The following is a 27,575-nucleotide window of genomic DNA, read 5'->3' as shown; positions in this document are numbered from 1 at the left end:
TGCATAGAACCCCTTGATACTTTCAGGGCTTCTTCAATTAGATCTACTGAAACTTAAAAAAGACTGACGTTACAATCCCTGTAGAAAACTCCTAAATAACTGAGGAATGCCTATTGTTCAGACAGCAACACATGTTCATACAGGCAGTTCATTGAGTTAGTGCATCAGTCCATATTATCTAGGAATGATGCTGCAGATGGATAGTGAATTGGGTCCAGAAATAAGTAGAAGGAATAAAATAGGCTTAATTGTATTTGGTTAATTGTAATCACTTTCCAAGATCCAAAATTGCTCCCTGAGATAAAACTCATATTTTTTTACATTAAAAATTTTCCATATGACTGAAAATCATGCAGAAATACAATCTCTAAAATCAAAATTACATGTGGCCCATGGGATAATGGAGCATAGATGGGTTGCAGTCTACACCATTGGAGGGGATATTCACATCAGTGAGATCATAAATCCATTTATTTCTGGAAGACTATATGCTTATCATTGGCTTTTAGAATAAATCCTTGTTATTTGTAATTTGAGTCTTTAGAGAGTATGCCTATTGAGTGAGTTGACTTCATATTCCCAGAACATATGGTTTTGTAATGTTTGGTATTTCACTACTGGGGCTAGGGATAGGGTTTAGGAGCATAGTTTGAATTGTGGGTCAGGAGTTAGATGTCAAATCTCTAAGATACCAAGAGGAATTTGTATTAGAACCCTAGGCAGGACAAAATAGAAGCACAGGCTTCATCCTTGCCTCTGGTTTTACATCCATGATGTAGGTGGGTGATACTCTGACTGCCATCCTACTATGGAGGCTTCAGCCATCCGATCTTTTGCTCCAGTCTTGACCTCTCACCCGTTCTCTAATCCTGTATATCCTGGAAATTTCCACTTGGACATTCTAACCTTTGTCTCTCTTTTCATCTAAGACTCTACTGTCCTTAAGGAAAAGAATGTTAGGTTTCTTCTGTTTTTCTCAGAGTACTTAGCACAGTTTTGGCCATAAAGTAGGTATTCAGTAAATACTGTTGACAACTTTTTTTTTTGGACATTCTTGGGACCCCATGCTCTTTCTCTGTAATACTGATGCTTGCTCCTTTCTGCTTACTCCTTCCAGTTTGGACTTATGCATTCCAGGGAGAGAATTCCTAAGGTCGGAGGATGAAATAATGTGATATTATAGTAATAGACTGAATTATTTTTGAAGAAGTTCTCCTAGATCACTCGACTGGTTTCAGTAAAAATAGTATAATTGATAATAAACTTTTGAAAGCTAATATTTTCTTTGGAACAGGAGTGAAAGGGATAACCTACAGTATATGAAAGTAACAAATGTCTAATTGGTCAAGGCAAATGGTATATTTTAACAGATGAACTTAAGTTATTTATTTTCATTTATTCTCATTGATTCTCTGTGAGTTTCAGCCAGCCTAGAATAGGATTTGGTCAATGGTTGCATGTAAATATGCTGTAATTTTTCAAACCATGAAATGTTTGGAATTCCAATCAGATAGTGTGCCTCTAAGTTATTCATTAGCTGTAGGCAACTTCAGGCAGGATGAAGAAATTATTTACTTGATCTGAAAAGGTCACAGTCGGGAGAAAGGAATGGTAATTATATAATAAGAGAAATATACCTTGTCTCCCTCTGAAATCACTGGCATAAGATTTTCGTAATAGCAAAAAAGTTTGCTAGAACAAGTACTATTTAGAACATTATTAGTTATTTAAGTTTAAAAAAAGATTGTACTTTCTTCATTTTTTGAACCATTATGGAAAGATGTTTTTTTTTAATAAAATGAGTATGGTCACCCGATTTCTTTCCTATATTCAGACTCTCTCTTTCTCTCATTAGACTATCAAAAATTTTGATGCCATACAAAGTAATGAGGAGATAGAAAATACCAAAAAATTTGTGACTTTGGCTACCTCTTCAGAAGGGACAACTGGTGAGTAAGAAAGATGACTTTGGAAAAAATTATTTTGTAGAAGAAATGAATTCGAGTCAAATATACATATAATTAGACTCAAAATTAACAGATGATAATTCAGGGAAATAAATGGTCACATTAGCCTAAATTGTTCAGGATCACCAGTGAACATCTAAGGAGGCTGAAATAGCAGTATGCAAAATTGGGATGCAGGATAAAAAATCCTTCTTGTGACATCCCAATGAGGCAATGTGGTACACACAGTGAATAGATCTTTAGTCAGGAGGTTTACCTTTGCAGTCATGGACAAACTCATATCCCTAGTTTGCTCGTCTATAAAATAGGGATAATAATTCTTGTACCACCTATCTCACAGGCTTGTTGTAAGGAAAGGACTTTGTCCACCTTAAAGAGCTATGTAAATCTCAGTGGTTATTTCTCTTGTGCTCTTCTTTTTTCTATTGGGACCATCCCTTGCCTAGACATTCAGTCTATTCACATTTTTCCCTGACTAGTTACTTGGGACTCATCACTGAAATACTCCACCAAGGTGTACACTTCATTTGTTAGCTCTCCTTCCTACCATCCTGTTCCCTTAAGACTCTGCTTTCTGGGATTAGCCAATATGATTAATCCTATAAATGCATTAATTCCTCTAACATATTTCTATTTTAACAGGACCTTTTGGAGATTGGTCTTTTGACTCTCACTGCAGGAATTTCAGGGAATGGGACAGAGTTTGATGACTTGGGGGCAAGGATCCCTTTAAAGCTTTCCTCCAATGATTTCACAGAGGCAGGCAGCTATCTTCTCTGTCTGTGTAGAGGAATGGCCCTGATAGGGGACCTTTAGTTTACTCTGATATTTCGACAAGCAGCTTCTCATCTCCATAGTGAAACTCCAGCTTTGTAAAATACCCAGAACTAATTCCAGTCAAATGTAAGCTTCTTGAGGCTAGGAAATGTATAATTTTTTTATCTTTGTATTCCTAGTCTCTATCAAAGTACCATAATCAAAGTAGGCTCTTGATACATTTTTGTTGAATAACTTCAGACTCTCTGAATTCCTCTAGGTCAGAGATTCTTTACCTTTTTTTGTGTCATGGACACTTGGCAGTCAGGTGAAGCCTTTGGACCCCTTCTCAGATTCATGTCTTTAAATGCCTAGCTTAAAATCCATAGGATTGCAAAGAAAACCAGTTATATACAGTTTCCAAAATATTAAAAAACAAATTTGCTACATAGAAACATGTGCTTCTTTATTAATATTTTAAATAACATGGCAGTATATTTAAAGTCAAGAGTTACATTTTATTTTTTAATGATAGTATGAAGGCTACTGCTGCCTATAATCATAATAGAAAAGAATGCTAAATTTCAGTTAGAAATGAATGAACATAAAGATGTAAATTTTTCCCATTCAAGTTCACAACCCCCCTGAAGTCTATCCATAGGAGTCTGTAGACCTTAGATTAATAGTGCTTGCATGGGGATATCATCTTGAAGCAACCGTGGACTAGATTAACTTTGAACGAAGTTTGCTGCATAGAAAAGTGATGTTTCAAGATCTCTTTGGGTAATGGGGACTTGGACTCTGTCAGAAAGGTTTCACTTAAATCAATGGAGTACAGCTGCTGGTTGGCACATTTTATTTTAGGATGTGTCACACTGAAATTGAGTTTGCTGGTGCTGTTAGGTCATTTGAAATACTAAAATATTTGCTTTTTTTCTGTTAACATGATAAGCAATTGATCTTAAATACCAAATTTTAATTTGGGAGATTTAATTTTTTTTAGCAATATATGTTTTTCCTATGTTAAAAGAAAGGCTATACAACACGTTAAAAAAAATTATTTCCAAATCTGTTGTTCAGTCATTTCTGACTTTTCATGATCCCTTTTGGGACTTTCTTGGAAAAGATATTGGAGTGATTTATAGTTTCTTTCTTCAGTTTACATTACAGATGAGGAAACTGAGGCAAACAGGGTTAGGTGACTTGCCCAGGGTCACACAGCTAGTAAGTATCTGAGGACAGATTGAATTCGGGTCTTTCTGACTCCAGGCCTGTCACTCTATCCACTGCACCACCTAGCTGCCCATATAGCTTTTACTTTTTCCAGCTTAAACACTTAACAAGGCCATCGAGGAAGATAATGTGACTAAAGGTTGTTGGTTGGAAAGCATGACTTCTTGAGGTTCCTTCCAAATCTATGATGTAGATGAACCCCAAGCAAGAAATCTGGACCATGACAGTAATGACATGCAGAATTTTAATAAAATGCTATAATTTCTAGTTTAGAAACAGGACTTAACTGTTAACTTCTTTATCTAATTGGCAGCCATCTCTTAAAAGGTGTGAGGGAGGGGGTAGTGATAGTAATGTTCCTTTCTCTCCTCTTTCCCCACAAAAAAAGACGAGAAAAAAAGAAAATCAGTAGAATATTAAAGAATACCCAAAAGTGAGTAGGAGGAAGTTTAGAAGGGGACATAGACAAGCAGGGAAGTATTCATACTACAGTGTAAAACTTAATGTATGCCTAAAGAACCCGAGATTTTTAAAAATATACAATCCTCTTTTTCTGTTCTTTGTATGAATATGGAAATGATGATGTTTGATCATCTTCTCAAGTTCTCAATAAGAAAACTTTTTTAATAAAGGTCATTAAATATTTTCTGCATACTCTCTAGGATGGTATTTCTAAAGACAGATCCTTGTCGAAGGAGTGCTATAGTGAACTCATTTTTAACATTTTCAGTCACAGTGTTCACAATAATGTTAATTTGTGTTCTTTTCCAGATCACAAGGGGGCAATCCATAAAACATGTATGTTTTTTGAAGACTATGAAAAGCATTTGTGTTTAGCTTAAATCAGTGATCTTCATATTTAATGTGCCTTTTGAGCTATGTTTGCAATCACAGTTAACCAGAAGAGCCACATCACTTGTGTCTGCCTTTTAGATGACTATGATATTCAAAAGGTTGAAATTAGAGTCTCAGAAAGCTATAGGCTGCCTAGAAAAGCCCTTTGGAATTGTAGCCCCTGGATTTCTTATTTCAAGGCAAGTATACTTAAGTTTGAAATGCTCAGCTTGCTGTAGATTATTGGAACAAAACGTGAAAATAGAGTCAATGGTAAGGACTATGGGAAAAGATATTTATTTTGTTCATCTTGAGCTTTTATAGGTGAGGCTTTTCTTGAACCTCCTTCCCTTTGGCCCCCTACTCTCTCCAGTGACTGTCCTAATTGCATTTTGTTAGTTGTGATTGGTTCACCTGTATGGAGAATGAAAATTGTTCTGCTGTTAGGTTTTAGTGACAACCTTTGTGGAAAACTTTATTCCTTTCTCTAAGAAATACTTTCTTTACTCAAATTTCTTACTGCTATTTACATCACAGCGACATAATTAAACATTTACATTTTGATACATATATGTGTTTTTTACATGAAAAGATACATATACAGTTTTAAAACCCCAAACATTTTACAGTACCATGAATGATCTTTTATTCTTGCTGCAGTGAAAAGAGTACTTAATACTTCTGGTATGAGATTTGTATATAGATGTTGTCCAGCAGGTGGCAGCATGAAATTAAAATTCTTAAAATCTCTAAAATTGAAGACCAATATGACTGTGACCAAAGTAAAGAAGATACCCTGAAAGTTTTTCTTACCCTTTTTTTTTTTTGACATGTGAAAACGTTCTTATGGTGAATATTTTTCTTTGCCTGATGCAGTTTTCCTTGACATTCTATCTAAGAGCTATCCGCTGAATTGTTACAATGACAGTTATAATAGCTGGTGTTTATGTAGTGCCCTAGGATTTACCAAGTGCTTTATATGGTATCTCATATGGACTATACCTGGATAGCTGTTTCCAACTCTATTTTAGCCCACTAAAAACAAAAGAAGACCTTTTCAGTCATGTGTTTGGTGTTTGAACATAAAAATCCTTCTTGGATTCTTCTTCATGGATTGAGGGTGACCCTGGTACTCAAAGGCTATGTTCCCAGTGCATACTCTGGCAGATCCAGCCAACATAGAAAGATTTTCTGTATAGTCCTTTCTGCTAAACGAGCCTGGACAGGTGCAATATTAAAAAGGAACATTGGCGTGGAGTATAGTGCCTAGATTTCAATCCTTATTATCTGTATGGCTTTGGGGAAGTCACCTAACCTATCAAGCGGTCTTAAAGGTCCTTTTCAGCTTTAAAATCTGTGAATGACAGAGAGGCTTATCAGGTTGGGTATTAAGAAATAGTAATATTTTGCTTACAATGCTTTACAAAGTCCTTTCCTCACAACAACTCTGTGAGGTAGGTAGTGCAAATATAATTATTGCTGTGATGAGAAAATTGAGGCTTACGAGAAGTTGTGATTTTACCAGGATTATATGGTTAGTCCATGGTCAAGAGCCAAGACTGGAGCCCAGGTCTTCTGACTTTAAATATAAGGTGCTTTTGGGACAGCCAGGTAGCATAGCAAGTAAGAGCACCAGCCCCAGAGTCAGGATGACCTGGGATCGAATCCGGGCTCTGATACTTAGCACCACACCCAGAAATAACTGGCTGTGTAACCTTGAGCAAGTTACTTAATCCTGATTGCTTCTAAAAACAAAAAGAAAATATGAGGTGCTTTCTACCATGTTATGCTTAGATCTGATTGTGTTAACTATGAGTGGAAAATATCTGTTATGGATCTGATGAATTGATTTTTAAAATACCTTTTGGGATTAATAAATGAAGGATAATAGCCTTAATTTGCCATTGGGATTTTGGATTAGTATATAAATGACCTAATGAACATCTCTGAAAAATTTTTATATGCACCTGTTGGTGACTAATTATTTGTGAGGCCTTAATAAAAGTATAATTAGAATCTAAGCACAGCAAAGTTTCTAGATTTCTGCTGCATCTAGTTTATAGAAGTATAACCTGTCTCCACCAAGGACCCTTGACAGCTACCACAGGCACGTTAAAAAAAATAACATTGGAAAATATAGGTTATGTAAAAAGAAAACACATCAATAAAATTATTATTTTTTTTAAAAAATATTACTCTTTAAAATGTGCCTTTTACTCTGAGCTAGAATGTCCTTTGGTTGATCTGATCAAAGAAAGACCACTGAGAGCACATGAGCTGCGGACTCTGATCCAGAATGTGCCTTATTATGGCAGAGCCAGACTGCTTGAGAGTCCCTTCTGAATTAAATGTGCCTTTTGAACTGTGTGTTTCTGCCTCAAATTCAATAGGTTCTTTAAATTTAAGCTACAGAATCCTTTCATATCCTACTGGGTCAGTTATGGTCCTTGCAAATCACCTAGAAGCTTTATTTTAAAAGACCCAGACTCATAATACACTTGATTTGACATCAGAAGAGCTAGATTTGAATTCCATCTCTACTGCTTATGACTTGTGTAACTATAGACCAGTCATTTAACTTCTCTGGGTTTCCTCATCTATAAAAAGAGGGTATTGGACTTGATGACCCTTAAAATCCTTTCCAGTTCTAAATCTATAATCCTATGTGTCCATGGAAAAGGGGTTGAGATGGCACTGCTGACTTTTGTCCTACTTTTCTATTAGCAATGAAATTCCTATTTTTCCTACATAGGTAAAGATTCAGTATCTGAAGAAGAGGTGAACCAAATAGGTTAATGGGCTAGGCCTTACTTAGACCAGTATAGTAATTCAGGCTTGGGTAGGATGCTTACCTAGGTAAGGTGCTCATGGACCATAAAATGCAAAAAAACCAACTTGAGTTAGTGTTACACATGATAGAAAAGCTGCTAAGTGGTGCAGTGGGTACAGTGTAGGGGTTAGAGTCGGGAAGACTCATCTTCCTGAGTTCAAATCTGGTGTCAGACACTTACTAGCTGTATGATTCTGGGAAAGTCACTTAACCTTGTTTGCCTCAGTTTCCTCATTTATACAATAAATTTGAGAAGGAAATGGTGAACTACTCCTATATTTTGGTCAAGAAAACCCCAAATAGAGTCATGAAGAGTTAGTTATGATTGAATAACAACAAACATGATAGAAAGGAAACAACTCGGTTAAAAAGGTACCAATTCAGCTAAAAATAGGCTATTCCCTCTACCTCTGGATTTATAGAGGGTAACTGACCATGCCAGTTAGGGAAGATGTCTTCTTTGGGATAGTAGGAGCTCCTTTACAGTCTCCTACACCAATTTTCTAAAAGCTGGGCCTTTTATACTTCAGGGAAGGAAGCCAATCAAATGATAATCTCAAGAATGGCCTCCCTGACCCCTTAAGGGGAACTGGTCAATACATAAAACAGGTGCTGTGCCTACCACAATTTGTTCATAGAATTGTATCAACTCTGACCTTTTAACAGAGGTCTCCAGACAGTGTCTGTATTATATCGTATGCTAGTTTAGGATTTTTGTATTTGGAACTGAAAGATATCATAGAGATCATTTATTCCAACTACTTCATTTTAGAGAGGAGGAAACTGAGGCCCAGGGAGCATAGGTTCCCATAGAGTATGGGACAAATATACTATCATGTTATGGGGAAGCATTTCCATTGGTCCTTGGTCTGAGGGAAAAGGGAAAGATCCATGAGAATGTATCCCTATGGTATGTGGCATACAAAAGAGGTGACTTTCTCACTGTTGTAAGACAGCCTAGATTCTTCAAATGGCCTGGATTTTGAGTACTGGTCCTCTGACTCTTAAGTCTTAATACTCGCTCTCCAATGCCACACTGCCTCAAACTAGCTTGAGATTTGTTCATACCTGTCATCATAGATTGGTAGTATCTTGAAGGTAAAGTTTCTCAAATTCTATTGGCAAGTTACTTTTTCTTTAGAATTTAAAATAAAGACGCTTATTCATACTAAATTAAAGTCAAATCTTCTAAAGAAGAACACATTTGCATTTGTCATTTGTTATTACATACACAGTAAAACATTATTGATTTAGACCAAGTGAAGAAATTAATGGAGAACCAGATAATCTGAATTAATGAAAAATCAAATTTTTAGGATTAAAAAACGTACAAGTTAATTACTTTCCATATAGCAATTCAATTCAATTAAACACTCAGAAAATATTGCCAAGTTTTGCACTACTGGGCTTGTTTTAATGACTAGCTAAGACTCATTAGTAATCAGTAAAAATCATTTGTATGCTGAAAATTCATGACCTAAAGCCCCTAAAAGCATTTTTTCCTTTTAATTAACCTAAAATATCATTCCATACCAGTATGATTTATTCAGTTAAGTTGATTGGGAAACCTTTTCTTCATAGAAAAGTTAACTTTAGTTCACTCCACAAATTAGTACAATCTAAAATAATGCATGCTTACCCTACCGATAAGTTAGTTTTATATTTTAGTTGTTGTCTTTTTAAGTCTCTGGCACTTTTCTTTTACTTCTTTTCTTTGCCTGCAACAGGTGCTCTTAACCACTTTAGCATCATGGACCCTTTTGGCAATCTGGTAAAGCCTATGGACCTTTTCTCAGAATAATGTTTTTAAATACAGAAAACAAAATATATAGGCCTACAGGGGAAACCAATTACATTGAAATCTAGTTATCAAAATACTAAAAGTTCTAAGTTCATGGAACCCAAGTTAAGCACCCCTGGCCTATATCATCAAGTGATGAGTTATGGACTATCTGAAGGGATGTGACTCTTAGATCCTATAACAATATGAAAGCTATTCCCATCATCTGGAGCAGAGGCATTTTTATATTTCAACTTGGGTAGATATTTTCACAGGTGTGCATGGAATAATTTGGGAAATAGTTTGTTCTGGCATTAGTGGGTTTTTTTTCAAGTATATGATTATCCTGATATCCTTGAAGGATTGGAGTATATGGTTGTCATATTCCTATGCCCTTGGCAGAATACTTGGCACCCAGGGAGTGAGGAGCTGCTGAGCTGAGACTGTTAGGATGAATCTGGGACCAAATTCATGTGGATATCAATGTCCAGAGTTAGTACTATGCAACAGCACAATTGTAGATGCACACAGACAATCCAAAGGACCCAATTGCTCATGTTTCTGGATATTTACTGCTCTCAGAGGAATGACCACCAGCCACAATAGACATGTAGAAACAGATCATAATTACTCACGTTCCTCTAGAGCTCTAAGGTTTACAGTGCACTAACCATATGACCTCTAAGGTAATCAAGCAAACACCACAAGAACACAAGAAACGCCTTAGCCATCAGTCACAGTCTCCTGTACAGGCTTGGAATCCGGGAGGCCTGGCTTCAGCTCCTACTTCAGCTACTAATAGTGGTGTGATCCCGGGCAAGTTATGAACCTTTCTCTTTTTCAGTTTCCTCATTTATCAATTGAAGGGGCTGCATTTGATGGTCTTTAAGATTCCTTCCAGCTCTAAACTTATAATTCTATGGTTATTGCCAAGGAGAGATACAGAGGATGAGAGCAACATCCATCTGGGATGTCGGTGTAGTTACAAAATGTTTTGGACAAGGGTGGTAGAGAATTTCATCCCCTGTTTCCATGCTTTTGTTCTGATCATCCTTCTTCATGGACTATATTCCCTCCGCAAATCTGCCTCATAGAATCCCTCTCTCCCAGATGTAGCTCAAGCACTAAGTTTTGTTTCCGATTTTCCCAACTGCTAGGGCTTTCCATCTCAAACTGACTTGTATTTAACCACGTTTGTAGTTATTGAATTTATTGTCTTCATATTTATTCTTTATATATGCATGCCCTTGTTGTCTCCCCTTTGTGAGAAGAAATTGCTTCATTTGTTGTATTTTTATCTTCAGTTCCTGGAACATTTTCTGGAACATAATGGGTGCCTAATAAGTGCTTGCTGATTGATTGATGAATAAAAAAGTTAACTGAATTGCCCAAGACTCTAGATAGAAAGAGCATCAGAAGTGGGAGATTTCAAACTCCACCTTCCAAGTCAAGTCAATAAACATTTATTAACCACCTATTATATACCAGACCATGTGCTGAGTGCTGAAACATAAGGAGAGGGGAAGGGAGTAAACATTTTTATAGTGCCTCCTACATACCTCCTACATTAAGGGCTTCATGAATATTATTTAATTTTATTGTCACAGCAACCCTAGGATGTGGGTTGTTATCCTCATTCTGTAGTCGAGGAAGCTGAGGCAAAAGGCATTTGTTATCTCTAGCCCAATTTTACAGTTGAAGAAAGTCACACAGTGACCTCCTGAAGGTCACATAGCTGGTAAGTGTGTGAGGCCAGGTATGACCTCATTTCTTCCTAACTCCAGGCCTAGAACTCTGTCCACTGAACCTGAATGAGCTGCTGCATGAGTAGTCAGACACTTAGGTGAAAAAGAAAGATTATAGAATTGAACAGTGTTGGAAGCAATAGATTCAATGGATTTATGTAGGGAATAGAATGGATTTATTAGGGAATTATAGCTCATAAGAGTTTAGTAGATTGAGGAAATGGGAAGTTAGGATATTTTAGAGAATACACACAGATATGTGTGTGTGTATATGAATTACTATATTCTCTCAATTATCCTATCTCAAATATCATTTAATATTCTCCTTTTGGGGGGTTCACAGTAGAGGCAGTGGGGAGCAAGGAGTATTTTTCTCCTTTTGGAATGAGTGAGTTGGGGCATATGAGAAAATGTATAATTTGTGCTGGAAAAGATAGCCTAGGGTATAGTGCCAAGGGGTGGGGGTGTGAAGAGGGTGAAGGTCCCATTGAGTGCCTGAAGATGGAAAGAACAAGAGAGGAAGAGATCTTGGATGAAAGGAAATTTGCTAATTATCAACTGGGAGTTTGAGAGGGCACGGTTGAAAAGACATGTAGGTCTGGAGTGGGGCAATGGGGAATAGGATTGATGTGGATGGGAGTGAGGGAACAGACAGTTAAGGCTGGAGAGGGAGGATTTTCCTTTGGTGGTCAGAAGTTCTGAATCATTTGGAGTGGGACAGTAAGAGAGTATAGGAGTATGCCAGCCATTAGAGTATCAGTGGATAGGAGGAAGTTCCTGGTTCTGTCATCCACAGTCTAGCTTTGTATCTACTGCAGATTTGATAAGGACGCTGTCTGTACCTTTACCCAAGTCATTGTTAAAAATGTTAAATATGTATTTCAGCTATTAAAAGGACAGTGATATAATTAAATAAAGACCCCTGATAGTCATGTAGGAAGGAGTGTCTGAGATTAGGAAGCAAAGCTATCCTTTCTTGGGAATGATACTGGATGTTATTCCTGACCATGAATTCTTCAGGAGAGACCAACTAATACTCTTAATTCTTGTATTATATCAGTGAATACTGATCTACGGCAAAGTTTTTTTTTTTATTGTGAAAGAAAAGCAATTTAGAATTAGTGGAAATATGTTTCTCAAAATGTCTTTGAGACCATTTATGGCTGAAGGGTTGATATAGGACCTGAAAGGGTCATGGGCTGGGCATATTGATAGCAATTTACTATAGTTTATTTTGCCTATTCTTATTAAAACCTCTATGCAGGTATGTGGGCATCTAGGTGGCTCAGTGGATAGAGTGCTGGCCTGAAGTCAGGAAGACTCATCTTCCTGAGTTTAAATCTAGCCTCAGATGCTACCTGTGTGACCCTGGACAGGTCACTTAACCCTGTTTGCCTCAGTTTCCTCATCTGTAAAATGAGCTGGAGAAAGAAATGGCAAACCACTTCAGTATCTTTGCAAAGAAAACCCTAAATGGGGTCACATAGAGTCACTCAGTACTGAAATGACTGGACAATAAATACAAGTATGTCTTTCTAAGTGACCCTAAAGCCAGTATAGCAGATATGGGACCAAAGGGAGAGAGGAGGTGTTCAGTGGAAAGAATGGATTTAAATCCTAGCAGTGGAATCACTGGGTCAAAGAGCATGCATAGTTTAGTAACTTTATGGGCATAGTTCCATTTTACTTTCTTACTTAGTTTCTTACAAGTTTCTTACATAGTTCCATTTTACATTTACTTACTAAAATGGTTCTACCAATCCACAGCTCCAGTAACTGCAGTAATGTGCCTGTTTTCCCACAGCCTCTCTGACATTTTTTCAAAAAAAATTTTATTTATTTCATTAAATATTTCCCAATTACATGTAAAATAATTTTTAACAATCATTTTTTTTAAAGTTGGAGTTCTAAATTCTTTCCCTCCCTCCCACTTCTCCCTCCTTGAGAAAGCAAGAATTTTAATTTTAGTTATATGTGTGAGGTCATGCCAAAATATTTCCATTTTAGCCATGTTGCAAAATATAAAATGAAACAATAAAAATTAAAAAAAAGTTTAAAAAATGTGTGCTTCAATCTGCATTCAGAGTTTAGTAGTTCTCTCTCCAGAGGCGGATAGCTTTTTTCATCATGGGTCCTTTGGAATTGTCTTGGATCTATGACATATAAAAAGTTTGAGAGATAATTTCTAGGTAATTAATCATTTTATTAATTTTGGCTAGTGAACAATTAATAAAAGGATGATCATTTTGCTGTCTCTTGTGAACCAAAGATGGATCATGGTGACCTAATGATGCTTATATGCCTTTGGAAGAGAGGGTGTTCCCGATAGACAGCAATCGTTTCTGGTTGATTAACAACTAATGAGAAAATGGATATTATAATGAGAGGTGGACTTATTCCAATGAGGGGCTAGAGGACGTGACTTTGATTATGTCATTCTTACTTATCTCTGCCCATACTTCCCCCCAGCCTGAGCAATCTAGTCAAAGGATCCAACCCCCAAGAAAGTCTGAGTATAACATGGGTTTCCCCACTTGGGTGGGCTCTGAACAATACTGAGGAGAGTTTTCTAATCTCATTATCAGCAATGTCCTTCAGATGCTGGCTGAATAACCTACAAGGGACTGATTTCTGAATGAGGAAACAGAAAGGGCAAAACTTTAGTCCTACTTCAATAATTGGTTATTAATATCAGAGAGAAATAATTATTTCTCTCAGATCATTATCTAAGCTAAGTCTTCATAGTTGGTCATCCTTACAATATTACTGTTACTGTGTATTAATGTTTTCCTGGTTCTGCTCACTTCACTTTTCATGAGTTCATATAAGTTTTACCAGGTTTTTCTGAAACCATCCTGCTCATCATTTCTTACCTGTTCAGTCATTTCAACTCTTTGTAACCCCATTAGGGGTTTTCTGGTCAAAGCTAGTAGAGTGGTTTGCTACTTTCTTCTTCAGCTGATTTTATAGTTGAGGAAACGGAGGCAAACAGGGTTAAGTGACTTGCCCGGAGTCACACAGTGAGTAAATGTCTGAGGCTGGATTTGAATTCAGGGAGATGAGTCTTCCTGATTCTAGGATCTGTACTGAATCCATTGTGCCACCTAGCTGCCCAAGTTAACATTCTATGAATGTATAACTAATAACACAATCAACAAATTAAGGATCAGCTGTTTAGGATCCCTCTTAAATTTCACTGTCAAAATAATTTCTTTGTCTTTATGATTAAGCATATTTTCTGAAAACTAACCTAGTTGCTCATTCTTGGTGAGCTAAAATAAAAAAAAGGAGACTATGCCCAGTAAATATTGCATATTCCTTATGTCACAGGGAATGTATTTTTTTTACACATTTTACTTTGATGAATAAATGTGATATTGTAGTATACCCTTGGGCATCCCTTAAGAACTTAGGATCCTGGTGATGGGGCTTGCAGGCCTAGATATTTTAAATTGTTTTCCTTTCCTTTCTATGATTTTTGTTCTCAAGAATCCATGCACACAAAGTCAGATTGTTAACCTTCTCTATTTCTAGTTCAGCTGACATGAATCTGAGAAATTGATGTGTGAGGAGGGAATTGAGGGATTCCAATGAAAAGGCAGACCCTGATATTTTTATGACTACTCTATGGGCATAGATAATTTTCTCTTTGTTACCTGTATTGATTGACTGACTTTTAATTAATAGGTTCTTTTCAACTGGAACAAGAGGAACCCTTCACTTCTGTGTTTCACACACAAATTCCTCCTGAAGAATATGAAAATTGTATTGAGCAAGCCAGGCAAGGTTCGTCTGATTTATGGGATTGTGCCCATTGACATTGTATTTTAGCCATAATTGGCTAAAAATGTAGACTTTGTATAATTGAGTTTTATTTGAAGTTTTTAAAAGTTGTATTCATTTATATCATGTGATGGTTTCAATGGAATGAAAAAATGCTATATATTATTAAAAAAAACGTATATAACAAATCATAGCAAATAAAAACCATGTGTTCTCCATCTTTGATGGTCATTCCTCTTCTCTCAAAAGCAAATAGATCATGCTACTAAAGGGAGTTGAAGTAAAAAATAAAACAAATTCCAAACTGTTAGGCATCAGTACAACCTTAATTTGCTCAGAATCTAGTAACTCCAAATCTATAAATAATCTTAGAGAGTATTCACAAAGAAATAAAATATAAATATTTCATCCTTCCCCAGAGAGTGTTGATTGCCGATTCAAACATTTTCCTCAAATATTCAGACACTCATTTTTTACTTTGAGAATTAGTTACAAATATATTGGTGATATTTCAACTTAATTCATTCTGGTAAGAAGGCCTGAAGTTTCTAAAAGCACAGGATGTCTTCTAGAAAGTGAAAGTAGTTTTTAACCAAATTTTCTCTAGATATTACTATTTAAGATGAAATCGTTGCAATTTAATGTACTTTTATATGACCTGAATAGGATAAACTCCTTTTGCCCTTCAAAGGGGACTCCTATGACCTTTATGAGGAAATTTTTAGGTCAAGTTGAGTGAAAGATCTATTTGGTTCTCAGGATGGCCAGTTGACTACAGGAGGTGTGATGTAGGAAGTTTGACTCAAAGGATATCCTAGGACACCCAATAGGGATTCCTCTAGTGCTATAATTTTACTGATTAGAGACTGAGAAGAAAGATTCATTGATAAATAGTTCCCTAGAGACTGAGAAGAAGGATTCACTGATAAATAGCTCCCAGATAAATAGGGAAACAAGAAACTGAAAATCTGAGAGGGCAACCTAGAAAGAGCTAACACAGCATCCTGTTAAGAGTATTCCTGTGAAACTGAGTTTAAATCTAGAAAATGTGTCTTTAGCTCTTTCCAGTAAAATTAAGCTGGAAATACCAGACCTAGTGATAAGATGCAAGTCTGAGTTATTAGCTTTTATATATGTGTTATGTTCTCCACTTTATATCTACTGGTTCCTGGCAAAGTTCTATCATCTTTGATGCCTAGAGTCATAACTCATCTTAAGTAAAAATTCTACTTAGCATAGTTATACTTTCACATCAGGGGCCAACACTATACTTGTCTTAGGCAAAAATTGTGCGTCACACGTTTACACTATCCCCACAGTAGAGAACTCCTTTCTTCATTAGAGATGTCATCTCGAATATAGAAAGACTAAAAGTGTTTTACTTAGAATTTCTTTGAAAGTTATAGTCAGATGTCTTCCTTTTAAAAGGTTGAATGTTCATGTAATACTGGAATCTCTTTAAGGTTTTTCTGTTTATGATAGTAGGTGTTTGACATGAAATTTTTAAATGACAATAATTAGAAAACCTCTGCTTCTTTTATATCAGAATCTGTATATCAAAGTGAAAGTAATAAATCATTGAGCAAACCAGAAAAGAAGCCACAGAGAGAAAACTATGGTGAACTCAAGGGTAAAAAAAATCAGGATTTCATTAAGAGAAATATAGAGGTATGAATTTAGAATTTGTAAAAATCTCAGATTTGGAATGAAATTAGTTTTTAAAAATTGTGTGGTTTATAGACTGCTGTCGAATGATAGCCTGTGATAATATTTTATAATTTGTAAACAAGTAGATGTGTAATATTTTGTAATAGTAGAGTACTGAAATTTGTTTGTTTTTGCTTTTTGGAGGGGGGAGGGTAGGACAATTGGGGTTATGACCTGCCCAAGGTCACATGGCTAGTAAGTGTTGTGTCCTAGGTCATATTTGAACTCAGGTCCTCCTGATTTAAGGGCCGGTGCTCTATTCATTGTGCCACCTAGCCACCCCACCCTGAGTACTGAAATTTGTTTTATTCGGTAGGGTTGAAAATCTGATTCATCACTTGAGCCATATCTTGACTGTCCTTTTTTTCCCCTATCAAAATAAAGTTAATTGAACACATGTAAAATATGCTGGCCTGGTAGCTCTGATACTCTATCTAGCTCTAAAATCTGAAAATCCTGTGATATTCTTAAAATCTGAAAGCTCGGTCACATACTGCATATGTACCTCATGGGTAGTGATTAGAAACTCCATGGTGTATTGGAAGCAGGAAATCGGGTTGGAGTTTTAGATCTGATAATCTGCCAGACTTAAACAAGCCACATAATCAATCAATCAATCAATCAATATTTATTAAGTAACTACTGTCTGCCAGGCACTGTACTAAACATTTAACTTCTATGATCCTTATTTCTAAAATGAAAATAGTTGTATTGCATACATCACAAGGTTATTACAAGGATAAATATGAGAGAATATGAAAGCACATTTAACCATAAATCAGTATCCATAATCAATCCATCAATAAACATTTATTAAACACCATGTGCCAGGCATTGTGCTATTCACTGAGCATACAGAAGGAAGCAAAAGATAATCTGTGCCCTCAAGGAGCTCACCATTTAATAGTGGTAATTAATAAAGGTATAAGATAAATTAAATACTGCTGAAAAGAAAGGCAGTTATAGGAGGGAGGTCTGGGAGTGAAGGATTCTGAGCAGAACCGGTGGTGCTTTTGGGAGTGAGCCCTGTTCCCTTCCCTCTTGGTTTTAGGCTTTGACTTGCCTAGATTACTAGGGGAATTGCCTAGATTACTAGGGAAATATTATTCACTTTTAGTTTATTAATTGCTCTCTCTGCTTATTATTACTCCTGCTTCTCACCTTGGGCAGGGTGAGGAAAACTCTAGCAGGCTGACCCCAGGCATGTGACATATGGGGAAAGAAATCTTTTTACTTGGCCACTGATCTAGGCCTCCCACTGGGGGTTAGGGGTGGAGGGAATAAGGTTGTGTTTCTAGACTCATCCTCTCCCCAGCCCCTATAACAGCAAATAACACTAAACATAAAACAAAGGTTTGTGGTTGCTAACTTCTTTTATATAGGATTAACAGCTTTGGGGAAATGGACAGAAAGGACAAGGAAAACACAGGGTCCAGTTCATTGGAAATAATAGTAGGCAATGCCAAATGCTTTTGACTGTGGTAACAGGGTGTCTGCCTCTGTTCAGCTTCTTTCCTCCTTGTTTGGAGGAGGCCAGAGGTATCTCAGAGAAGCTTTTTGGTTGATGGACTCCTGTCCCTACCAACTCCAAGGCAGGAATGAAAGATGGAGGAAGGGTCTTATGAATGATCCTCCAGTCTGTTATAGTCTGCTGGCATGGCCATGGCCCTGGCCATGCCTGGAAACTGCACAGTAGTGGTCAGAAAACAAAGGATCACGATTTTTTTTTTTTTTTAAAGCAATCGGGGTTAAGTAACTTGCTCAAGGTTACACGGCCATTTATTTCTGGGTGTGGTGCTGAGTATCTGAGCCCAGACCCGATCCAGGTCATCCCAACACTGGAGCCGGTGCTCTTACTCGCTGAGCCATCTGGCCGCCCCTAAGCAATTGGGATTAAGTAACTTGCTCAAGGTTACATGGCCAGGTGTTTCTGGGTGGGTGCTAAGTGTCTGAGCCCGGGATTCGATCTCCAGGCCTTCTCAACACTGGAGCCGGTGCTCTTACTCGCTGTGCTACCTGGCCGCCCCTGGATCACAATTTTTCAACTCTATAATGTCCTTGAGAATCAATCTAACTCTCCTCCTCTTGACCCAGTTTCCTATCTCCTTTTCTTTTTGAATTTTCCTTCTGAATTCTTTGCAAACAGTCCCAGAATATACCCAGTTTAATAATATTAGTGGCTGGTGGGTTTGGGGGAAAGAACTTCCATTTTATGATAGGCTACAAGGAAAGATCTCCCTTTACGCTCTAATGGCAGCAATATAGAAGAAGCAGATTTTCTCATTCAGTGTTTCTATTTTAAAATCTTTTATTTTCTGAAGCTGTCAGTAAGAAGGGATGGCTTGTAATGACAGCAACTGTGAAATGGGCCAATGCCATTAACTCTGTACAAAGTGTATTCCAACTACTAAATATTTGACCATAATGATGGAACTTTGAAAGATAGGGGTGGGAGAACTTTATAACCTTTTGTTTTCTGGAATTATAAGTATTCTGTTCATAAATTCTGCAGCTGGCGAAGGACTCAAAAAGTGTAGTCTTTATGATGGATAAAGAAAAACGAAGATTGATTGAGTTATTAAAGGACATAGATGATGGAGAAGATATACTTCCAAGTACTGAGGTATGTGGGTGCCAATACTTTGTATCTTGTAAATTTGCTCATTTAGCTCTACATTTTAAAAGTGATGCCATTTTGCCACCAATTTATATTAACTGTCCAAGGTTTGAAACATCTTGGAGTAGTGAATAGAGTGCTGGACATGAACTCAGGGAATCTGGGTTCAGAGGTCATTTCTGACACTTCCTACCCATGTGACTACCAGGAAGCTGCTTAACCTCTCTGAGCCTTGGCAATCTTTAAGACTCTTTCAAGTTATAGACTGCTGTGCTGTGTGTACTGATGAGATCACAGGCCCTTGAAGTATTGCTGAGGCTTATGGTGATTTTTCTCATTTTATGAGGCAGCTCAGTAGTACAGCAGATAGGTTAGAGTACTGGACATGGAGCCAGGAAGTTCAGAGTTCAAATTTGGTCTCACACATTTACTACCCATATGACTCTAATGGAGTCAGTTAACCTCCATCTGGCATCGTTTCCTCAACTGTAAAATGGGGTTAATAATAGCGCCTACCTCTCAGGGTTGTTGTGAGGATCAAATTAAATAAGATTTTCAAAGCACTTTACAGAACCTTAAAGCTCTGTATAAATATTAGTTAGTATATTGTTATTATTGGAAGTGGCCAGAGTTATCTTTTGTAAACTCTACAGAATTTTGCCTTAGAAGCAATCCTCAATTTTCCATTTTCTCTATTGAAAAAATGGTTCTATATTGACTATATCCATGACCAGAACCTTACTCTGAGGCCTCATGGTATCAAAGTGAAGCTGAACCTCCAAAAGGTATGTAGTTGGAGTATAACCTCAGATGCATCTCATAATGCTGGAAAGGCTTTTTTGATTATCGTCCAAGGATGAACTGGCTATTTGCCTCCTAAGAATCAGTCTAGCTAAAAGGATTAGAGAATCTATTTTTTCAGCCAAAGCAACTTGTGAAGACTCTTTCCTAAGGCATGGAGGGGCTGTCGTTTTCATCAGGGGAATGAATACCCATATTGATGGAGTCACTGATCATTGAGATATTCAAGTATAACTACAAGATATTGGTCATTAAAATATGAATCTCTGTAAGCCATTGAATAAGCCAGTTTAGGTTAAAAAAGAGAATTCAATTCAGACAGAGCTTTTCTACTTGGTAAATTGCCCCTTGATCATTAATTGCGTATGTTTCTTAGAATCATAGAATCACATATTTATCCCTGGAAGGGACCTCAGAAGCCATGGAGTTCAGCCCCTTCATTTTACAGATGGGAAAATGAAAACCCAGAGACCTAAAGTGATTTGCCCTTCACATAAGTAGATATGCAGTGAGTAGGAGAGCCAAGATTTGAACCCAGGTCCTTCGACACCATATTCAGCACTCTTCATTGTACCACATTTCCTGCCATTGTTTGTTGTTTTAGCTCATATCCCTTGTAATTAGGAAGATTCTATTTGTTTCTGAATCATCACATAACATTTTAGAATTATATGTTACCATAAATGAATCCTGTACTACTTTACATTTGTATCTTGGACTTTTTTCACATTATTAAGTAAACTTAACTATAGAATGTTAAATTTCTACTTGGAAAATTGCCCCTTGATCATTAATTGCATATGTTTCTTAGAATCATAGAATCATGTATTTATCCCTGTTGCTGCTCACTTGCTGTATTCCAATAATATATGAGTTAAAATTCAGATACTGTTAATTAATCAACCATACCTTCCTAGTGAGTTAGCAACTGGGACTGTTTTGAACTTTGAATTAAATATTAGATTGAAGTAATAAATCATGCCCACATAGTTTATATCATGTATCTTCATTTATTCTATATTCTAGAAAAATTACAGACTCTCAGACTCTCCCCTAATTTTGTCCTGCTTCACTAGCTGGGTGACTTTTGGGAAGTCACAACCTCTGCCTCAGTTTCCTCAATTGTAAAATAGGCATAATAATAGCACCTACATTATAGGATTTTTGTGAAGATCAAATGAGATAATATTACAAAATACTGGTGCATAGTAGGTGCTTAATAAATGCTTATTCCTCCTTCTTTGCATTTGTGCAAACTATTATCTGTGCTTTCCCTTCTTCCTCATCCTGTTTCTTGAAATCTTCTCTTTTTTCAAAGCCAAGCTCAGGTAAAGTCTTTCCTTATTCCTTCCACTTTCCTGACTCAACTTTTTACCTCTGAAGCTGAAAGTGACCCCTCCCGGCTCCTCAAGTTTTCCTAGAGCATTGAATCTTTCCTTCAACTCCATCATACCTTAGTTAGACTTTAGTCATATTCCCCCAAATAGATTGTAAACACCTTGAAAACAGAGTCTGGCTAATTTTTCATCTTTGTATCTCCAGTGTGTAGCATCATGCCTTTGCACATAGTAGGTGTTTAATAAATATTTACTAGATTTGGTTGAATTTACAATAACTAATTTCTAGGAGGCAGTGTGTCCTGAGGAATATGTAGCTGGCTTTGGAGCCAAGTAAACTCAAGTTTAAGTCTTGCCTTTGACACATATTGGTTGTGATTCAGGGCAAGTCAGAATTTACTTCAAATTGGATCCTTAACCTCTCAGTGCTCTTAATTTTCTTTTTTTTTCACTCTTATTTTTTTAAAATTAATTTGTTTGTTTCCTTTTAGTTTACAGGATTCAATTCCACAATTCCTTGAGTTTCACATTTTGTCCCCCTCCCTCCCCTCCCTCCATGGCGGCAGTGCTCTTAATTTTCTAAGACTTTCAGTTGTAGAGAAGGTGCCAACCTGTACTGGAAGAGTTTCCTTATTGAGAATTCTTTGTACTAATGAAATCACAGGTCCAGTTCCTCTCTTTAATTAAACTTTTAAAGTACTTATTTCTTGGAAATAATTTACTTAATTGATAAAGTTTGGCAAAATTTTAAAACATTTCTGGGACTTAAGTAGTTTTTCAAACTGTAGCTCTTTGTAAAAGATTATCATGGCTTCCTCAGTTTGTAAAAGAGGGTCTGTCCAGGTTTCAGCCAGATTGTGGAAGACTTTGGATGCCAGAGACAGGAGTTTGTACTTATTTGTAGGCAAAGGGGAACCAGTGACCATTCTGAGTAGAGAAGTAAATTGATCATGATATTGCATTAGGAAGATTACTCAGGAAAGCAGTATGTTTTGGAGAAAGTACAGATTGGAAGCAGGATTACTGATTAGGAAGCTGCTATGATAGTTTTTCTAACAAAAGAAGAGGATTTTAACTACAGTGTTGGCAAGCAGGAGTGGAGAGCAGAGGTCAGATGGGAGGGATTTGTGGAAGTAGAACTTGGTAAGATTCTTTTAATTTCTTTTTTTCAAATTTAGTGAAAATGTATGGTACATTTACCATTCTTCAGTTAGATACTTGGTTGTTCATTGTAATATCCTGTTTTATAGGTCAACTTCTTTTTCATTAGAGGTTTAGGGTATTAGGTTAACTCTTCCCCAATCTAAACGTCCATGGGTAAACTTCAGGAAATTATAGCTTTGCACAAATATCCTAGCAACTTTGCCCTTGCTTCCCTTTTAGGATGGTGGGTCTGCCTGGCTCCTACCAGAAAAAGGATATATGTCTGCAGCACATATAGAGCGTGAGCAACTAGCTCAAATAGATTCCAAACTGCAAGAACGATTCTTTTTAACTTCCTTGGGGTTATCCAGTGATTCAGGAATGGACAAACAGACTGGTCAGGTATGGTCAATCCAAGACTATATGGAGTTTTTAGTTTTCTTAATGCTAAAACTGGTTTGTAGTAATTGGCTAAGCCCTTCATTGAGAATGGTTTCTGTTTAACTACTTTTTGATATGACTACAGCAGCAGGAGCAGCATCTACCTTGAGTGTCTCTTTTTCCTTCTTTTATTTCCCCTTTCTCCCCATTTCTTCTTTTCTCTCATCTCTACATGATTCATAGAAGTATCTTCTGAAATTGTGTATATTTGAGAACTATGACTGACTTTGGCTATTCCTTGATTGCTAAGGGGAAGGGAAAGAAGGTTATTTAGATTCTTGAAAGCCCCTTCTTTGTCCCTGGTATTAGTAGTTCCAGAAACACAGTGTTTACTCGCCTTTGTTTTTCCAGGTGTTTTAACTTAGTTGTGAACAGCATTGTGAAATTTACACCTTTTTCTCTTTGCATTTCCTCTTTTATTGGATTCACTAAATATTCTTTCTTATTCATTCCTGGTGGAAAGGTAGTGAAATGACAAGGACTGTTGGGAAATTGCTAAGACAAATAAAAAATTCATTTCCCCCCTCCTCTTTAGTACTTTAGCAGAGGATGGGGAGAAGTCTCTTTTGTAGAGAAAATTTTGAAACGTGACAATTATAGTTTTCCCAAACCACGTGTTGTGTGGTATTAGATACATGTGATTTCTCTGAGTCTTTCCAAAATTAGTGGGACATATTCCTTCTCTCTACATATTGGTTTCATTAGAGTCAAGCAGACAAAAACAAAACAAAACCAAACAAAAATATGTAGCTGAAAAAATGATCTATTTAAGCCAAACTCTCCTTTGTAACAAGTAAATAGAGTCAGGTCAGACAGATTTGTATATGTCTTGTTCAAGTCTGTCTTATTATCCACCTCTGGTCCATTGTCTGTCTGCCAACAGGATCCATACCTTCTTACTCTCTGTGATTTCTGCCCTTCTCCTTCTATAGACCCTTCATGGAAGATCAATTTAACAAGTCAGAGGTATTCTTTCAGAATATTTAACATTGTGTGCTACCAACTGGTGTTTAAACCATCTGTCTGTTAGCTCTTCTTCTTGCTACCTGCTATATCCACGTTATTTTCTAATCACATATTTTTTGGAAGAATACTTTTGTGCAGTTTTTTTTTTGTTCAAGTCATTTTAAGTAAAATGTTGCAATTTTCTTTTTTTTTTCACCATGCATCTTTTCATTGTCCTTTGGGTCACCTGCTGTTTTGATTCTTGGATGATCAAGATGTTTCATGATTCATAACTGTGCCACAGCATTGGGAAAATATTGCTGTTGAAAAGAGCATTTTATGCCAGAGAGTAGCTTGGGCCTGTTGAAAATGCTATTTAGTTTCATTTCCCAGAGGCAGTTCAGCCTGTCTCTTCTTCCTATACAATTCTGGATCTGGCACATTATCCTCCTTCAATGCCCCTACAGGATCTATGGCTCAAATTGGGGCGGTTGTAATGTACCATCTTTTTGTCTTTATTCTTTTTTTATTTAGTGTTGATTTTGACAGTGTTGATTTTGACTTTTGCTATAACTTGTTTATGGTTTGACTGCACAGAAATAGTTGATTTGAAAATAATTCCTAAGCCAGTAATTAACTGATTAATTTCTGTTACAATACTGTCAATTTCATTTTTTTTTCAGTCATTCAAAACTTGCTAGAGCCAATAACTTCTGATTCTCTTCTTAAAGTCCTATTTCTGATAATGCATGAACCTTTTCTCTTTCATTTCTTAATTACACACCTTGTTTCCAAACACACTTTTTTTCCTTTAGCCTTATTCACCTACCCTGTGCATATAAGAGACATAAAGATATAATACATATGAGACATAATACCAAATGTATCATGATGAGCCTTTCATAGAATACAGTGAGTGCTTTAACTTTTTTTTTGTAGTTATTTTTTACAGAGGCCTTTAAATTGGATTAGAGTTATCCCCATTTCATGGATGGTGAAAATATGACCCAACCTTGTTTATATTTAAGGGAGAGAATAATTTATCCAATACCTTTGAAAATAACATATATACTAACATTAGGGAGAGTAAGTAGATTTGTGATTTCATTGTTATGTGGGGAACTCTCAGGTGAGGAGAATCCCTTTACTGATGTAGGTGGGTACCTTCTTTTAGACTTAGTGCCCAGGGCATTAAGATCTTTAGTGACTTGCTCAGAATCATGTAGCCTATATTTGTCAGAGGCAGGACTTGAAGCCAGATCCTTCTGGTTTCAAGGCCAGTTTTCTCCATCAAGTACACTGTAATAAAGAATATCTCAACATGTGAAAAATACATTCAAGGGATGGCTAGGTGGCACAGTGAATAGAGCACCAGCCCTGGAGTCAGGAGGACCTGAGTTCAAATCCGGCCTCAGACACACTTGACACACTTACTAGCCGTGTGACTTTGGGCAAGTCACTTAACCCCAATTGCCCTCCAAAAAAGAAAAAAGAGAAAAATACATTCAAGAAGGAATACCAGATTGGTGTTAACAATTAGTATTTGTAAAATTAGCTGGTCCACAGCTTTTAAGTTCCTATCTAGCCTAATGATTCAGAAAGGGACAATATAAAATTTAAATTTTAGTCAGGATTTATTTCATAGATAATAATGATCAGTCTTGACATTTCTGTGCTTTAAAGTGTATAAATTGTTTTTTCCATATGTTACACATCATTTGATCTTCATAACAACCTTGTGAGGTAAGTGTTATTATAGTTGCCATTTTATAGTTGAGGAAGCTAAGGGTCAAAAAGGGTAAATGACTTGCCTGTGGTCATACAGCTGGTATATGTCAGAGGTGAGATTTAAATCCAGGTCTTTGCTAGCTCCTTCAACTACATCATGCAGCCTCCCAGAATGAGGAGACAATCATATATGATAACAACAAAAATAAGACTAAAGCTTGAATAATGTGTGCAGGGCATATTATATCGATATCTTTTCATTTTCATAATAATTCTGTGGGGTAGGCAGTATAAATATGATTCCTATTTTATAGTTGAGAAAACTGAGCATTAACATTAAATGACTTTACCATGATTTTCTAAGGAAGTAAGTGTCAGAGTTAGAATTTGAATAAAGGTCTATGCTAACCCTAAGTCCAGTGCTCTAAAAGTGTCAGAGGGGATGAGGGAGAGCTTTCTAGGTATGGGGGACAGCCAGAGAAAAAAATCTGGATCCAAAAGATGGAATCTCTTGTTTGTGGAACAGCCACAACACCATTGTCACTGGATCAAAGCATAGGTGTCCGGAGTAAGACGTAATAAGACTGGAAAGGTAGGATAGAGGCTAGGTCTAAAGGGCTTCGAATGCCAAATAGAGCATTTTGTATGTGACCCTGGAAGCAATAGGGAGACACTGAAGTTTATTGAGTGTGTGTGGGGTGGGGTGGGGTGGGGGCGGGGGGTGGGGGTTGTGTATGACTTCATTGGACCTGTGCTTTAGGAAAATCACTTTAAAGTCTGAATCCAGGATGGACTGAGGAATGGAGTGAGGAGAGACTTGAGGCATCAGACTTACCTTCAGGCTATTTCAATAATTCAGGTGTGAGGTTATGAAGACCCTAGTAACATATTAATGGAATTCAAACAAATAAACAAACGTGGTAATACCTTTTTATCTCTATGAAATGTGAAAAGACTGTGACTGAGTTGAAAAGGGTCCCCTAACTGACTAGGGGTCAGTTGAATTTGAATTTGTCAGCTTGAGTGATTTTAAGGTGTAGTTGAGATGTGTCCGTCAGGAAGCAGAAACACATCCTCCATAGAGACATTCAAGGCAGGAAGAAGCTTTAAGTAGTGACATCCTGGCAGCATTAGAAAGAGGTGCCTGAATGCAAGAGACAACTAGCTGCGCTGTGAAAAAGAATAGACTTGAACTCAGTGTAGATGCCATGTCCAGGGAGAGAAGTAGCTTGAACTCAGTGAGGAGACAAAGGGAACCGGGCCTTGTGGTACTAAAGGTAGAGCTTCCTTTGTTACGTGTGTTCTTCACACATATGCCCCATTACCTTTGTGCTCTAAGTTTGTACTTTCTCTTCTCTCAGGTGCTATGTAGATTTGAGGGAGAGTATGCTCCAGTTTTGTTGGGGTGGGGGTGAGGCATGTTTTCTAACTGTTGTTTTTAGGGTAAGTAACTTGCCCAAGTCTTATAGGCAGCAGATAGAGCTGAGATTTGAACACTAATCCTCTGACTTTGTTGGAAAAGGGCCTTTAAGGCAGTATTTTACTCCATGGAATCAAATCCTTTGTTTTCAAATATTTAACAGAAATAATCATGGTGGGATATTATATTCACTACTCCTTTTAGTTGGTTGTGTAACTATAAAATAAAGTGTTGTGTAGAATATAACTTGTAAAAGCCTGCTGGCAGCATCTCATGGTGGATATGTACCAGATAAGGAGCCAGAAGAACTGGTTTCAAATTGTGTCTCTGCCATTTTCTGGCTGTGTGACCTTGGGCAAGTTACAAAACTTCTCTGGACCTCAGTTTCCTTATCTGTAAAATCAGGGTGTTGGACTAAATAGCTTCTTTCAGTTCTAACTCTATGGTCCTATGATTTCTATTCAGACCTTTATTGAAGCCTTCATTGTGCATGTAGGCTATTTTCAAA

At 36.9% G+C, this 27,575-nt stretch overlaps 1 protein-coding gene across 1 annotated transcript in view; it reads left to right on the top strand.

Moving 5' to 3' along the window:
* Positions 1 to 27,575, top strand: part of FSIP1 (fibrous sheath interacting protein 1) — a 252,900-nt gene that overhangs the window by 18,341 nt on the left and 206,984 nt on the right. Inside the window, exons 6-10 of the mRNA XM_069105721.1 lie at positions 1,856 to 1,949; positions 14,833 to 14,931; positions 16,475 to 16,596; positions 19,148 to 19,258; positions 22,774 to 22,935. Coding sequence (XP_068961822.1) covers positions 1,856 to 1,949; positions 14,833 to 14,931; positions 16,475 to 16,596; positions 19,148 to 19,258; positions 22,774 to 22,935 — 588 coding nt within the window. The remainder of the gene's footprint in view (positions 1 to 1,855; positions 1,950 to 14,832; positions 14,932 to 16,474; positions 16,597 to 19,147; positions 19,259 to 22,773; positions 22,936 to 27,575) is intronic.

This window comes from Petaurus breviceps, unplaced genomic scaffold (genome assembly GCF_028583685.1).
Source record: "Petaurus breviceps papuanus isolate PSGF00001 unplaced genomic scaffold, PetGlider_PUasm1.0 77, whole genome shotgun sequence".
In the NCBI taxonomy this organism is placed as follows: domain Eukaryota; kingdom Metazoa; phylum Chordata; class Mammalia; order Diprotodontia; family Petauridae; genus Petaurus; species Petaurus breviceps.
This window is presented reverse-complemented; position numbering and strand designations above follow the sequence as displayed.